Source organism: Sturnus vulgaris, chromosome 3, assembly GCF_052056855.1.
Source record: "Sturnus vulgaris isolate bStuVul1 chromosome 3, bStuVul1.hap1, whole genome shotgun sequence".
In the NCBI taxonomy this organism is placed as follows: Eukaryota; Metazoa; Chordata; class Aves; order Passeriformes; family Sturnidae; genus Sturnus; species Sturnus vulgaris.
The window spans coordinates 94836022-94850490 of NC_142245.1; the positions used below are offsets into that span (position 1 = coordinate 94836022).

The following is a 14469-nucleotide window of genomic DNA, read 5'->3' on the forward strand; positions in this document are numbered from 1 at the left end:
TCTCCTCACTCTCCCCAGTTTCCTCTAAACAGCCAGAAAATGATGCCACTCATTGCAAGGGCATTGCCTTCTGAATCAAGGCTAATTGCTGTTGTGTACCTTTGTGCTCCCCACTCTGCTCACAGTGTTTGCAAAGACCATGGCCTCCAGCAGGACTTGCAGAGGGCTGTGCTGTGTGTGGTCTGGACACAAGAGGGCTGCCTCCTGCTTCTTACACATCCACAGCTCAAGGATAAATGCTGGCACAAATGAGCACTATTACAGCCAACTAAGTTTTGAAAAGATTGGCTTAAAGCTGCTTCTTTTCAGAAACTGCTTGTTTATTTGTATCTTACTTGGAATTCAGCTTTGCAGCCCTCGTTTTGAAGGAGGCCTAAAGCAAGCAGTAAGTACCTAGATGGTGCTCAATGTGCTCTGTTTTATCCTGCAGCCATGACACACAAGCTGAGCAGGATCTGTGCTGACTAGACAGCATGGAGGAAGACACTTCAAAGAAAAAAAGAATGTTACAAAAAGTAATGTGAATAATGCAGAAGGGACTATTTATTAATCAGTAATGACGTTTTTTCTAAGCAGTTTAGTGGGAACAGTATACATGTAAGAGATAGCCAGCCAGATTCATAACAAAGAAAACTTCATTGAAGCTTATATTTCTGTGAATTTACCCTAAGTGAGAGTCTTTGATAAGAGCTCCTAACAGAGAGTATAATCAAATGTTCTGTTTGAAGTTCCCATGGTCCTTGTTAGAAAAGTCCATGGGTGACCTTCATGGTTAAATTTCAGTTTGTGTAAGTTTATTGCTCTAAAACCCTTGTTGCATTTTGAATTGGGGGAAGTAAATGCTGTTGCTGTGTGTCTTAAATTTAAGTTTATAGAACACTGTCAGAGAAACTGCCGTGTGGCAGCCCTTGTATGTGATGGATGTTTTAGGGAGAGGGAATGCACAAGCTGGCAACATTCCCCTGGGGCACTGAGGTGCTGCCTTAGGAGCCTATGGAAAGCCTGCTGTAGGAATGCACTAAGTGACTATTTAGAACAAAATTTATCATTAGGTATAGGAAGAAAAGCCTCCAGACATGAATGACCTACAGTGAGTTTTGCAGCTGCTGCTTTCTGCAGAGCCCATTACTCATTTAATGAAAGTGAAGGATATTCAGAGCCTAAATCTTGAGAGTGGGGTAAAGCCACTGTTACGGAGTTCAGAGATTTATTAGCCAAAAGAGAAAGAGAAGCAAAATCTTGCCAGCTTTTTGGTTGTCTTGTCTACAAAACTGTAGGTTTCTCCTTGCACTCCTATTGCTTTTGCAGTAATGAATTGTTCTCACTCCTGAACAGCTGATGGCTGTGCTGAGCAGGAGCTGCACTTGCTATTACAGCAGTGCTCTCAAGCACAAGTGCTGGGTCCACTTGAAGATAAATGGAGTGGAGGTTAGGCTCTCCAAATCTTATTTTTCATAGTTTAACCAATCAGATATCAGAGGGCATTTTTAAATTTGCAGAGAGAAACTTTCATGAGTCCCTACTTTTGGTATGAAACAAATTACTAGATAGGGAGCACACATGATATAATTGATAATATAGATGTGATTAATTGTTTCTTGTCAGACTGTATATTTCCTCTGTTATTCTGCAACAGCTTTTAAAATTCTTGTTTTGACAGAGTTTTTTGAAGTGGATAATTGGATTGTTTCCTAATGAGGACCATGTATCTCAATATTTTCTATCAGAAGATATGGCATTTTTGGCATTATTTTCTCTGTATTATTTCATTGCAGGTATTCGGAATGTTTAATTTTATAGATGGAAAGTAGCAAGTAGGTCTTTGCAGAATGGATGTTACAAATTCCAATGAGCAAAGAAAAGTATGTAAGCAGATGTATAGGTTATGTCTGCTGTCATGCACACAATAAAATTCAGTACTTTCAAGATATGAGGTTTAGGGACAGTCAGAAGAAGAAAGTTCACTTGATATTTGAGAGACACAAAGAAAGGTGTTCTACCACCAGCTGTAGTATCATCTTGCCACAATGTTTTTATCACTGATGGCTGCTGTCATATTAATGAAGATAACATTTAGAATTGAATTAATCTCTAATGAACTTCCAGAACAATAGCAGTAACCCTCATAAGTAATATAATGCATCTGTTCCTTTAGCCCCAGGACATCTCATATATAATTGGCAATGCAAATTATCCAACTCAATTTGATGAACATTATAGATATCTCATTTCCATGATCAGTCCTATTTTCAGGTAGGTAGAAAGATGGATCATGTATTCTCCACTATTCTATTTTATTATTTTCCACTGATTGCAGTGTGAAAATTTCCCACTTTCTTACATGAAATGTCATTACTATATCAGAGTATTGGAAAAATAAGCCATAATATTATGTCTCAGAAAATTTGCATTTGTTCCCTTCTTACTTTATTTAGTTTAATAAAGACACCAAAAAGAGAAAAACATAACATAATCAGACTGAAATTATTGAAATTACATATTTGCTTAAAAAAATCTACTAACATCATATCAAAGTACTAAGTTTAAAAAAAGAGGGAAGTAAATGTGGGACATGAAAATAATATTTCAGAATGTTATTGCTCGGGTGCACTACAGTTGTTCTTGAAGTAAAAATATTAAATTCTAAAATTTAATGTGACATTTTGTAGAATATAATGGATGAATAAACTTAAACTCTTCAAGAATAGCTGGGCAAAGTGACTTACCAGATTTTGCTGACAAAGCCAATAAAATTGCTGGAATTTCTGAGACATGAGGAGCTGAGCACTTCCAACAGCACTTCGGATCTTACCTAGGACTAAGCATACAGACAGATTATTACCAATAAATGATTTTTGGCAGTAAATACAATATCCAGCTGAAAACTATGCAGGTGAAATTCCTGGTTGTTTTAAAATGGAAGTAAATATTTGGTTTTGTTGCTTGCAATTATACACATAAAATACTTTTAAAAAAGACTGAGATCTAGGAAAACTCAGTGACACCTTATCTTTTGGCAATAATGAATGAATAATAAATGATATATTAATAAATCAAAACATTTTAGACTTTACTGGCTTAAGGAAGTAGAAAAAAACAAGGGACTATATTCAGCTTCCTGAATCCATCAATCCATAGAGAGTTGAAAACACTCTTAAATTTCAAAGTAAATGACACCTCTCCCATTTACATTTGCTCATGTAAATTGAGAGCTGTTGAAATTGTCTTGCCTCAAGAACCAGTTGGATGTCTGTTCCTTCTGACGTCAAAGGCCTTAGATTATATCTTCTGGCTCTGTGATTGCAAATTACTTCACTCACTACACTTGTGTGGATGATCCCTGGATGAGATCTCTTTATCTGTTCTGAGGGTAAAGTTATTACATTCAACTGTGATATGGCATACTCCTACCATAAGGATTAGTTCCTCACAAGAATTACATCTCTGGGACATGTTTTGGTACACCCACTAGGAATTACAGGGTGTCCGCCCAGGAAAATACACAAAGTCCTCAGTACAGGAGCTTCAGACAAAGTGGGGCAGGTGCTCCAGGGCTTTGCTGAACCAGGATCAGCCCCTGTGGATGTGTTGGTGTTTACTCACTGTCCGTGTACACACCCTTACAGTATGCACTGGGGAAAACAACCAAACTCATTTTACTTGACTTTGGTTCCAAGAGTCGTCAGTCTAAATCACAATTTGTGGATGCATTATAATCAGTGATCTGAGTTCAGCAGCTCAGCCATGTTAGAAACTTATTTTTAGATAAGCTGAATTTCCTCCTGGAGATGCCTCTGTCTTTCTATTGACAGTACTACCTAACGGAATTGGCTTATCCCTAAGAAACGAACACATCCTGACTCCCACATTTGCTGGGATAAATACCACACTTTGGTAGGTAGCACCATGATTTTCTATACCTTCCGACTATCCTTTCCTACACTTCCTTTCCTCCACATCCATCTCTATGATGAAAAAAACCCCATTTTAAATAACATTATAAGCTGTGGTCTCAGTGAAAAATTTATTTTAGCAGGATAATTTCCAGATCTTCAAATAATGTTAAAGATATAGAGAGGTGGGGTAATGTTAGATAGGAATTACTCTGATATATTTAACTTCAATTTGGAGAAACCAAGTTTGATAATTCAAACATGACAATGAGTGCTGATAAAGCTGGTACAGCACAACAGATCTGCAGCCCCTAATATAGGAAACATTAAAGTGTGGCAGGACTTAACATTTTGTTGTTATTTAGAATAAATACAGGAGGGCATGTGAAAACAGTGCTTTGGTAGTAGATTTTACATTTTAATTTAGCTTTCTTTCGACCAGTGAAACATCTGCTCACCTACAAATAGCAGCAAGAGATAATTTGAAAGTTTTGGGCTCCAGTTACAACCTTGGTAACTTTTAAGGCATGTGCTAATATGTAGAGCTGTGGTTCTCAAACTCTATTCCATTTTCTGTTAGATAAACAGCACAGCTGTGCCACAACAGTAAATTAAACAGAAATATACATAATTCATCAGTCCTCTGTGACATCCATTGTAGAAGGGTTAAGTGGTTCAGGGCTGCATGAGTAATTCACTGAGGTTTGTTTTTGTTCTGTTGGCCAAATGAAATAAAGCATTTTAATTGGTTTGGGGTTTTTGATCACCAAACCCCTCACTTTCCTCTACAGTGTTATTGGCATAAAGAAAGGAATATATGGAGTGTTAAAACCTGAACAAACATACAAAAACATAAATAAAAAATAAATGTTTCATTTGATCTGACACGAATTGCTTTAATTTGGTTTTCAACATTTTAAATAAAGGCAATGACTTTAGTGACAAACAGCTTTGTATCCTCCTTTTTTCTCTTGGTGATCTGTAGCTTAGGACATTAGACAAACTCCCAGTGTGGGGTCAGAGGTCCTCCTTTTCCAGGATGAGGAATTATGCTGTAATAGGTCCCTGACATCACCTATTCCATGCTATGTTCAATGATTCACTTAACAAAAAAAGAATGAGGATGATTCCACAGGCTAATGGTTCTATTGGTTGTCTCTAGTAAGTAAAGTTTAGTCTTTATTTCCTCTGCTGAATTTTACAGTTCATAGCTCAAATGCACAGTCTGAACAAGGGGCATTGGTTTTAGCTCTTCTGCAGAAATATAGATCCTGACAGAATCCATGTATGTCATATCTTCTACTGATCTCAGTTACCCAGACCCTCATATTAAATAAACATTAATTTTATCTTCATTATCATGAAGCATCACGTCAATAAGCATTAGTGGTTTAAAGTCCAGTCAGACTGGTCAGGACTCAGGCACTGGCAAAGTGGCATTTTGGTGGGATACATATTTGTCAGGGATATAAGACTGCGATGTTTGCATGTGCCACTGAGTCACAGTGCTGAATACACATGTATAATTACAGCCCTAACATTTACTAAAGATCTAACTCTATTTCCATTTTAATAAGTAAATCAGATGTAATAAAACATAGAGGTTAGAATCTCTCATATTCATGCTACTCTGTCTTGCTGTAATTAAATTAAAGTATTAAAACACTTCAACTCATAATCTTTAGCACAATATTAATAGACATCCAAAGCCTTGTTATTAATTTCATGCATTGGGGAATTATTCTGATGAGTGTAGATTGATTATCTCCATGAAAGAATGATGAATGTTAGAGACTGAAGAGATTGAGATGTTCGGTGACAACTATAATATTTTTCTTGTAAATAAATTATGATAAAATCTACCAATACACATAAATAGACATATTCTTCATATAATCTGTATACCTCCTTGCATAAAGATAATTTTTTTATTTGCCCAAATGTCAGGAAAGAGTCACACAACCTTAATTCTGCTCCCTGAGGCATATGAAGCACTTTATCTTTGTTGTATGGTCCTGTATGACTTCAGCTCTGAAGATATGCAAAACCCTGACCATGACTTCAGTAAAAGTAGGTCAGGATTTACACCCTGATTAGAGATCATGTAAATTGCACAATTAACACAATGGTGTCTTTTCCCCTGTGTGTGTAGAATTGCTTGAGAAATTCTACAGAACCTTGTAATCAAAAATGATTTCATATCACAAATGTAGAGAGGGAAAAGTTAGGTCTGTATTGATGAAATTGATTATAATCTGATGCTGTAACTCTGATCTTGACAGGTTAAAAGCTTTGTTCAATTGTGCCACTGCTGCACCAGCAGTGAGAAACTGCTAACAATCAATCTTCTTCTGGCATCCATTACTGTCTATTTAAATGACATGTTTTAATTTAAATTTTCCTTCCATTTGAGCATTCCATTTCCCCCCGCCTATACTTGTAAATAAATTACTCCACAATCTGAGAAAATATGCCTGGAAAAATATTGAAACTTGCATTTAGTTTACCCTCCTAACTCAAAGTAGGGCATGATATTTGTCTAATCTGTAAACCTAAATTAGTAATCTTTAGAAATATCTTTTTCACTATGAAGAAAGCATGTAGACATGAAAATAAACATATAATGTTCAGATGGCATTTTAGGACAACACAGCCCCCACCTGGCAGTGCTCTGGAGGGTAATTCACCAGCTGGGACTTGCTTTTTAAAGTAAAATTTGCTTTTTACCTCAACAAAGCTAAGTTCAAAAAGGAGAAAATTTCAGCAGAACAATATAAATGCTGGAATGAATTCTTGGATGCCACACTGTAGGACTTTACAGACTGTTTCAGTGCAGTTAAGTTATTCTTTAGTCATTCACAACACTCCAACTGGAAATTTCAGTAGCTCCTGAAGGATAGGTTTATGAAAATCATTAGAAAATTATGTCAGTAATTTCTCTTTGGTTAAAGGATAACCTGTATTTGGTCAAGCACCTAAGAAAGCTTTTATGGATAATTAATTCATGAATATACTAAAACCAATTGGCTGTGAGGGTTTTTTGTTGATTTTTATTCCCCTAAAATTATGAGATTTTACTCTGTGTTTTCTATTACTATTCAGTCCCATTAGTAAAGCCTTTTCAGTACTGTGGAAATATCAGCTAGAGGATTAGCAAGGAATGGTCCAGTATCCATGGAATTAAGGGGAATGGTACAGAGAGGTGATACTTTGAGCTCCCACTCTAATATTTTCATTTTTTTCCCCACTAGAGATCACTTTTCTGCTATGCCAGCAGAGCTCCTAACCACAATGCAGAAGATACCAGCAAAACAACCTTTCTGCTGGCACAGTTTATTCTATGGTTAATTTTTTTTAATCTAAGGATTTTTATGTGAGTGTAAACTCTGAGGAGCTGTTCTCCATAACGAGAATTCTAGTGGCCAAGCATGGGGCACTAAGAATCCCAGGGTGTTGTCTTCTCTCCCCTGCCAGACCCTGCCTACAAACTGTGGGCAGGGACTGTGGTTCCCTTTCCCTGCTCTGCTCTTCCTGCTCCCATCAATGTGCTCATGGGATGCAAAGTCCTGACCCTCTTGGTCTTCAATAGCTTTGTGACACTTGAAATTGTTTTTCTTGTCATCACCTACACACTAGCAGCCAAACACAATTTTCAGGGTGTAAAACTGAAACTCCAGTCAGCACCCATGAGAAACACACATCTTTGCCTGGAGGCACCCTGTGAGTGCAAATGACCAGATGTCTAAAACTGGGAACTGTTACAGACATATATCTATGTCTTTTACATATAAATGAACACACACACACACACACATAAATAATAAACAGAACACAAATAACTGCCTCCATTAAAAATATAAAAACTTTGCAGAGACTTCAAAATAAAACTCATGGTAACTGACCAAATTAAAAAAAAAAACTCTTTGAAAAGAAGGAGAAAGAGGTTATTTGTGCTGCGATGATTATCTCTTTTTCTAAGATCTGATGAGTGAAGTTCTTAAAAAAACATTATGGGAGAAAAGCTACAGTGAAAGAAAAAAATCAATATAGCAATCAGACAGCTTTTGGTGATCTCAGGGCTGCTGTGTTAACAGCAAAACTGAAATTGTTTTCTAAAATGCAGTTCTATTTTAACTGTTCCCATGTTTAAAACAAAATAGAAGTGGTATCATATCTCCTATGAGATAAAAAACTATATTCAGTCTTCAGGTACAATTAATATATCCAGGCCAAAAAGAAATGATTCAGCATTAAGAATGACAATTTGAATGTGCAAACTTTGCTGTGAAGTGTTTTGGGAATAGTAGTCTTCCTGGAAGATGGAAAACCATATTTACTTGCTTTTGGCTCAGCCATTTCTGTTTATTTTCTTCAAGGAACTGGCAAATGTTTAAATATGCCAAGATCCATGTTTTGCTGCGTTATCAGTAAACTTAAGTTTTTGAGGACACACACCTTACTCTGACTCTGTGGCTCAGACTGAGGATACAAAATGTTCTAAAGGCTCAACTTGACTTCCTTTTTTTTTCTAAAGGGAAAAAAAATTTTTCACACAAAGTTTTTTGAATGCTGTGAAGCTCATTCCTCTGGTGAAATTAATTCTTTAAAAACTTCCTTTTACTTAATGTAAGTGTTGGTAGATGAAGGGATACTGTCTTGGGTTGCAATGCAGGATGTAACCAAAAGTATGTATTCTATCACCAGCTGTTAAAACCAGGTGGGGCAGTGTTCTTTATCTTTTCCACAACCCATCCTTTTTCCAGAGAGATATCTCCTGTTAATGGTCTACTGAGTCCCAGTGCAGGACTGATAAAATAACATCATCCCAATGTGAGATGCTCCACCCAGGGGGGGGAGCCAAGAATTTCCTATCTAGATAAAATCTGAGATTTGGAACATCAGAGCAGCCTTTTTCTACTGGATTCCAGAGGAAAACAAGATCTTTCCACATCATCACTGGACCTTCGGAGGAAAACTGCACCTTCTCCAGGAGCACTGCTTCAACTGAACCACATCTGTCATCCAGGAGGATGCAGCCACCATTTAATGGGACTGCTACCAACACCCTGACTGACAGGGTGTCAGGGTGTATTCTGACTCTGTCAGTGGCAGTGGTTTTTTTTTGTTGTTTTTTTTTTTTTTTACTGTATTTTTATTTTAATATTCCTATTAAAGAGCTGTTATTCCTATTCCCATAGCTTGCCTGAGAGCTCCTTAATTTCAAAGTTATAATAGTTTGGAAGGGAGGGAGTTTACATTTTCCATTTCAAGAGGCTCCTCCCTTCCTCAGCAGACACCTGTCTTTCAAACCAAGACAGATACCATTTAAAAATAATGTAATTTGAAAATTATTTCAGGAAGGTGTCTTGAAATGAGTCAAATATAACGAAAAATCGTAACTTTGAGGTTCACTTTTGACAGTCAGCTGAACACAAATTCTGACTTTGCAAACACTATGTAGACATATTCTATAACTTCTTTAACCTATTGGGGAGGTCAAAATGTTCCCCCAAGCACAAGTAATTAACCCATTTTTGTTAGTTTAAAAAAAGAGATTTCAAGGGTTTCAGTTGTATTTTATCAACTCTGTTATCAGGGAATTGCTCTTTCTTGTTCTCTTCCAAATTTGAGTCCCTCTGCAAACAGGGAAACAAAATCCTGATACTATGTTTTGTTTTTTAAGTGAAATACTCCAAATTAAAAGGGTGTCACTAACTCCAAATATCAATAAAAATTACTGAAGTCCATATTGTCATGTCCTATGTACAATTCACAGAAAACGACCTTCTTGATTGCCATTTCACCATGCAGCAAGGTGTTCCAGAGTATTTCTGGAGTGAAAAAGTATAGGTTCACATGATGAGAAGGAGAATGGTACTGCACCTCAGAACAGATAGTCAGCTAAAGTCAGGTCATCCAAGTTTTCTTCGTGTAGTACCCAGTTTCATATTCCAAGGAATAACAGCTCTAACTGCCTCTCCACATCTTGGGGGGAAGGGAGGTGTACTGATGCGAGCATGTTTCCATTGCTCATTTCATATGGCTGCAGATTGGACTAGGGCTGTGCAAAAGGAAGATTTTACAGAGAGAGGAGAGAGGAGAAGCCCAGCTCCTGCCTGCAGACTCCTCGCTAGGAAAGAGAGGGGCTAACGGCCTTGTGTGTTTCTCCTCTTTGCTCCCTAATAATCTTACTCTTTCAAAGGAGATCAAAGTCTCTTGCTCTTTGAACTTCTGCTTCAGACTGAAAACACTGATATTCCTACATCAGTAACAGGTGATCTGGGAAGCAGGTGCTTTGGGATTCTTAATGATGGCATTGAAACGTCAGTACTCAGCACTGCAAAGACTTGAAGAAATGAAAAATAGGACATATGTGAGAAAAAGAAGTACTGAGGAATAACCATTATGAAAGGCTTGGAAAGTCTTCCAAAGGCTAATCAAAGCAAAATATGTTGTTATTTAACAGTCTCTAGGAGGGCATTAAAGTCGTCACAGTATCAATGGAAGGGGAAAATTCTGAGCTCTGCTCTGCCATGATGGAAATAAGGACAAAACCCACAGTCCAGAAAGCACCAGAGGCTCAAGGAAGGAAAACAAGCCTTACTCATGCCCCACCCCAAATCTTCTCTTGTTATTCGACAGACTTGTGCACAATACAGCAGAAAAATATTACTGTAAAGTAAAATAATGATGACGTAAAAACATAGACATTCTTTGCTTTGAAAAGGTCAGTGCAAGAAATAGGAATTGGCCTTTTAGTCACCATGCTGGCCTGGCTCAAGATTTGAGGGTACACTATAGCAAGAACTCATGGAGGGGGAAAGAAGACAATCACAAAACACCACTCAGAGGTAACAGTGACATTTCTAAGAGTGCAGGGAAAGATGCTAGTAAGAAAACTTAATATGAATTCATTTGTGATCTGAGAAAATCTCAGCTGAGACAATAATTCAGATTGTCAGGGATTGAAATATTTATAAAACTGAGCCTGAAGAACAAGGATAATTGACCTCAAAGGGAATCATAGGGAGCTGGCTACTGAATCCTAGGACCACTTTGATATATTACTATCATTAACGCTGTCTTGGATCTTGTTCCAAAATTGTCTACATTATTTTTCACTTTATCCTATCACTCCTTTCAAGGTGTCCACAGGACACGAGAGAATAATAATGACTCTTGAAAAAATTGTAATAAGAAAATGCAGCTGAATTTTCTAATAATGCATATGCTTGTCTAACTGCAGAAGTACTTTAACTAATGTTGTTGCCTGCAACTGCTTTCTGTTCTTCCCACAGGCTGAAGAGGTTGTAAACGAATGGAAAGATTTTTAAAATGGCTGCTCACTAAGAGGCAAAATTGCAGGTTCCAGAAAAAGAGCAAAAGAGTGTTCATGTAAGACCACTCTGTGTGCTCTGGCACAGGGTCAAGCACTGGAGCCATAGAAGTGAATGGGAAAGATGTGTCAGATTTGGAGCTGTGGATGCAGCTATTGCACCACCTGAGCTCTATGTAATACCAGACTTTAATCCTGCACTGGACTCTAGAGTTGGCTCTTTAACTACTACCACAAAACCTTTCTTTGGGAAACACCATCTTGCACAGCCAGTTGCAGGACTGTGTTCTTATGTATTATGGTTCTTTGCTCCTACAGAATGAGTGAGGACAAAACACAGCTCACAGCTTTATCCTAACAGATATAGTATTTTAGTAATCATCTGTAGAAAATATACTGAAATGTTCTTACTTTCCTCAGAAAGATCATTTTCTTCCGCTTCTCTTTCCATTTCTTTGCACCATCCTTCCATTCTCTTAGTTTCAGTGTGTAGTAACTTCATAAACCAAGATCCATCCCGTCGACAAGGAGACATCCGACCAGTCTCTACTGTCTCGATGGCTGGCTCTAGCCAGGGCTCTGGTGGTGGAAGGTTTGAGGTGTCCACTGGGGTCCTGTAATCTTCTCTGTAACTGAACAGTCCCTGTGTCCGTACAGTTCTCACTGCACTGTATTGGGTGGGTGTGCTGGGCTCTGAGTGCTGCTGGAATGATGAGCCAAACTGAAGTCCCTTATCCTCCATGGTGATGTGTCCTGGAAAACCCTCCAGTTCCAGGTCAGCTTGGACAGCTGCTGTTACACTGTTTGAGCGCTTGAATCGTCCATGTCTTGGTGAAGAGGGAAGAAAGAAAAGATATTAAGACATATAAATAATGTATGCTACAGAGGCACAGAATAATGTTTCAGTGAGAAAGAGTGGATTCTGTTAATTTCATTGGACTTTATGTTAAACATTTTTTCTTTGTGTATATCTCTTTAAATTAGCTGGTGAGAAGCAACAGAAAGGAAAAACAAAATACATAGTAGAATCATTGATCTAAGCAAGGGTACAAAAGAATATAATTTAAATTATCTCTGGAAGCAAGTATCGATTTATTCTCATACTACAAAATAACATGTATCATTACTAAATAAACTGGAAATAACTAGCACTTTTTTTTTATTAGAACTTTCTGATAGAAGTCTGTAAAGTATATATATAAAAAATTTTCAAATGTTCAGAATTTTTAGTAGAAAAAACTGAAAATCTGCTCGGTTAGGACTTTTGAGAATCCTGTAATAAAAGAAAGATAATATCAGCACGTTTAAGACTGTGAGTTAGGAGGTTTTTGGTCTATATAGGGTGCCCATTAAAAGTTGATTTTCCACTATTATAAGACACTGAATAATGACATTTTAGAAAAGCTTTGTGCTAAAAAGTTCGATAGAGAAGCAAAGATTATTTGTGAAATCTTTTCACATTGGAGTCTATTGTCTCAAATTATTTGTAGTCAGTGATGGCAAAAGGCAATTAGCAGTCAGATACTCTCAGACAGCTGCTGTGAAATGAGATAATGGTCCTGGTCCAGTACTTGACAAACAGTACCTGCCAGGGATAACCTGTGGGTCAGTACATGGGCCAGCCAGCAGCTTTACAAATCTAGAGAAAGACCGAACAAATAAAAAAGCTGATTCTAGTTTAGAATAAAGGTACCATCATAAGAATTGTGTCTCCTTTCGTGGGCTGGGAAAGCCTGGATCAGCATGAGGAGTCCTATTGAAGGAAGACTGTTCCAATATGTAGCTCTTAGTATTTGTTCTGTTGATAATGAAATTCTATTAAGCCACAATTTTAGTTTAATACTTTACTTCCTTTCCTCCAATTAAAAACTGGAAGGTTAGATAAATATGAAGCAATTGCTAAATAATCTCCAAAAATTTTACCAAATGACAACCACGCATATAAGAAATTTGACTTTGGGGATTATTTAGTGGCAGCACCTGTCAGGTGTTATTTATTCAATCTGTTTACAAATGCATATTGTGCTATGAAAGACTACAGATTTTTGAACATGCTTAAATTACCGTTTTTCATCTTCCACTTGTATTCCAACAGAGTGGTATTCCCGTAGGCCTCTGCTTTCAGTATCTGAATCAGTTGCTGTTTCCACCTAATTCAACACAAAATATACATCTGCAGAGTGAGCATTGACAACTCAGCACAATTTTACACATAATCATTCAAAATTAATTATATATTTCATATCTTACTGCTAAGAAACACCTAGCACAGTAAAATAAATGCAATAAGTATTCAGCCTGGTATTACTGTTTTGGTGCTGTGTCTTATTAAAGTTTTGCACAAGTTCTTATGCTATGTAATTCCCTATTTCAAAACCAAGCAGAAGCAATTACTCAGTTTGGTGGAATCAGGGAGTAAACTTGGTCTGGAAGGGCTGTTCTTAGAATGAGGAATCCACAGGGTAACCCCTTTTTATATTATTATAAACCAGTCTCATTATAGTCCTTGATTTACAAAATAAAATAAAATCTCAAGTAGCCCCATAAGCTTGCAAGTGATAAAAAGAAATGGAGCAATGAAATTTTATCGACAACTGTGTTGACAAATATAAAGCCATTAAATGATGTGAGGGATATAGCAGAATGCCCTGCCTCACCTTTTTTTAATAACACAGTCCTGAAAATGCTGTATCAAGCAGGCAATTTATGCATTTTTTATAACATTCCCATCTGAAATACACTTACCAAAGTATATCCGCAGTAGTTTCCTTCAAGACTGAGACTTGCATTTGCAAGTTTCTGTTGGATTTTATATAGCACTCCCCACCACCACACCGCCCCCAAGTCTTTGACACAGACAGAGCAAGTGCTGCAGTATGCAAATTATAATGGATCAAGGGAGAGGCAGGGAAAAAGAGAAAGAGTAGAACTGACTTTTCCTTCTGAATGATATTTTCACTGTTATATAATAATAATAATAAAAAAATGAACTAGTTTTTCAATATGCACACTCCATGTGTGAATCCAAAGAATATATCTGATGATAAAGATAAGAAAAGTTTTATCCTTGCAGCAGTCACAGGCATCTCTGGAAAGAGCCTGATGGTCTTTGCAGCTGTGTCTCAGCTGCACAGTCCCAACCCCACCTGGTTTCTGAAGGGATGCAGGGACAAGGTAGGAGGAGGGTGGGAAGCAAGTGCATTTGTGGACTATACCTCTTGAGGAAGGCAGTTGCTGGTA

The 14469-nt window shown here is 37.3% G+C and overlaps 1 protein-coding gene across 30 annotated transcripts in view; it reads right to left on the reverse strand.

The window, feature by feature from the left end:
* The window catches only part of DLGAP2 (DLG associated protein 2), a 454715-nt gene that overhangs the window by 11645 nt on the left and 428601 nt on the right, over positions 1-14469 (reverse strand). For all 30 annotated transcript variants that reach the window (XM_088162316.1, XM_088162319.1, XM_088162314.1 and 27 more), the window contains 3 exons: positions 13294-13379; positions 11641-12056; positions 2727-2818 (listed from right to left, as the gene is read on the reverse strand). In XM_088162316.1, coding sequence (XP_088018442.1) covers positions 2727-2818; positions 11641-12056; positions 13294-13379 — 594 coding nt within the window. The remainder of the gene's footprint in view (positions 1-2726; positions 2819-11640; positions 12057-13293; positions 13380-14469) is intronic.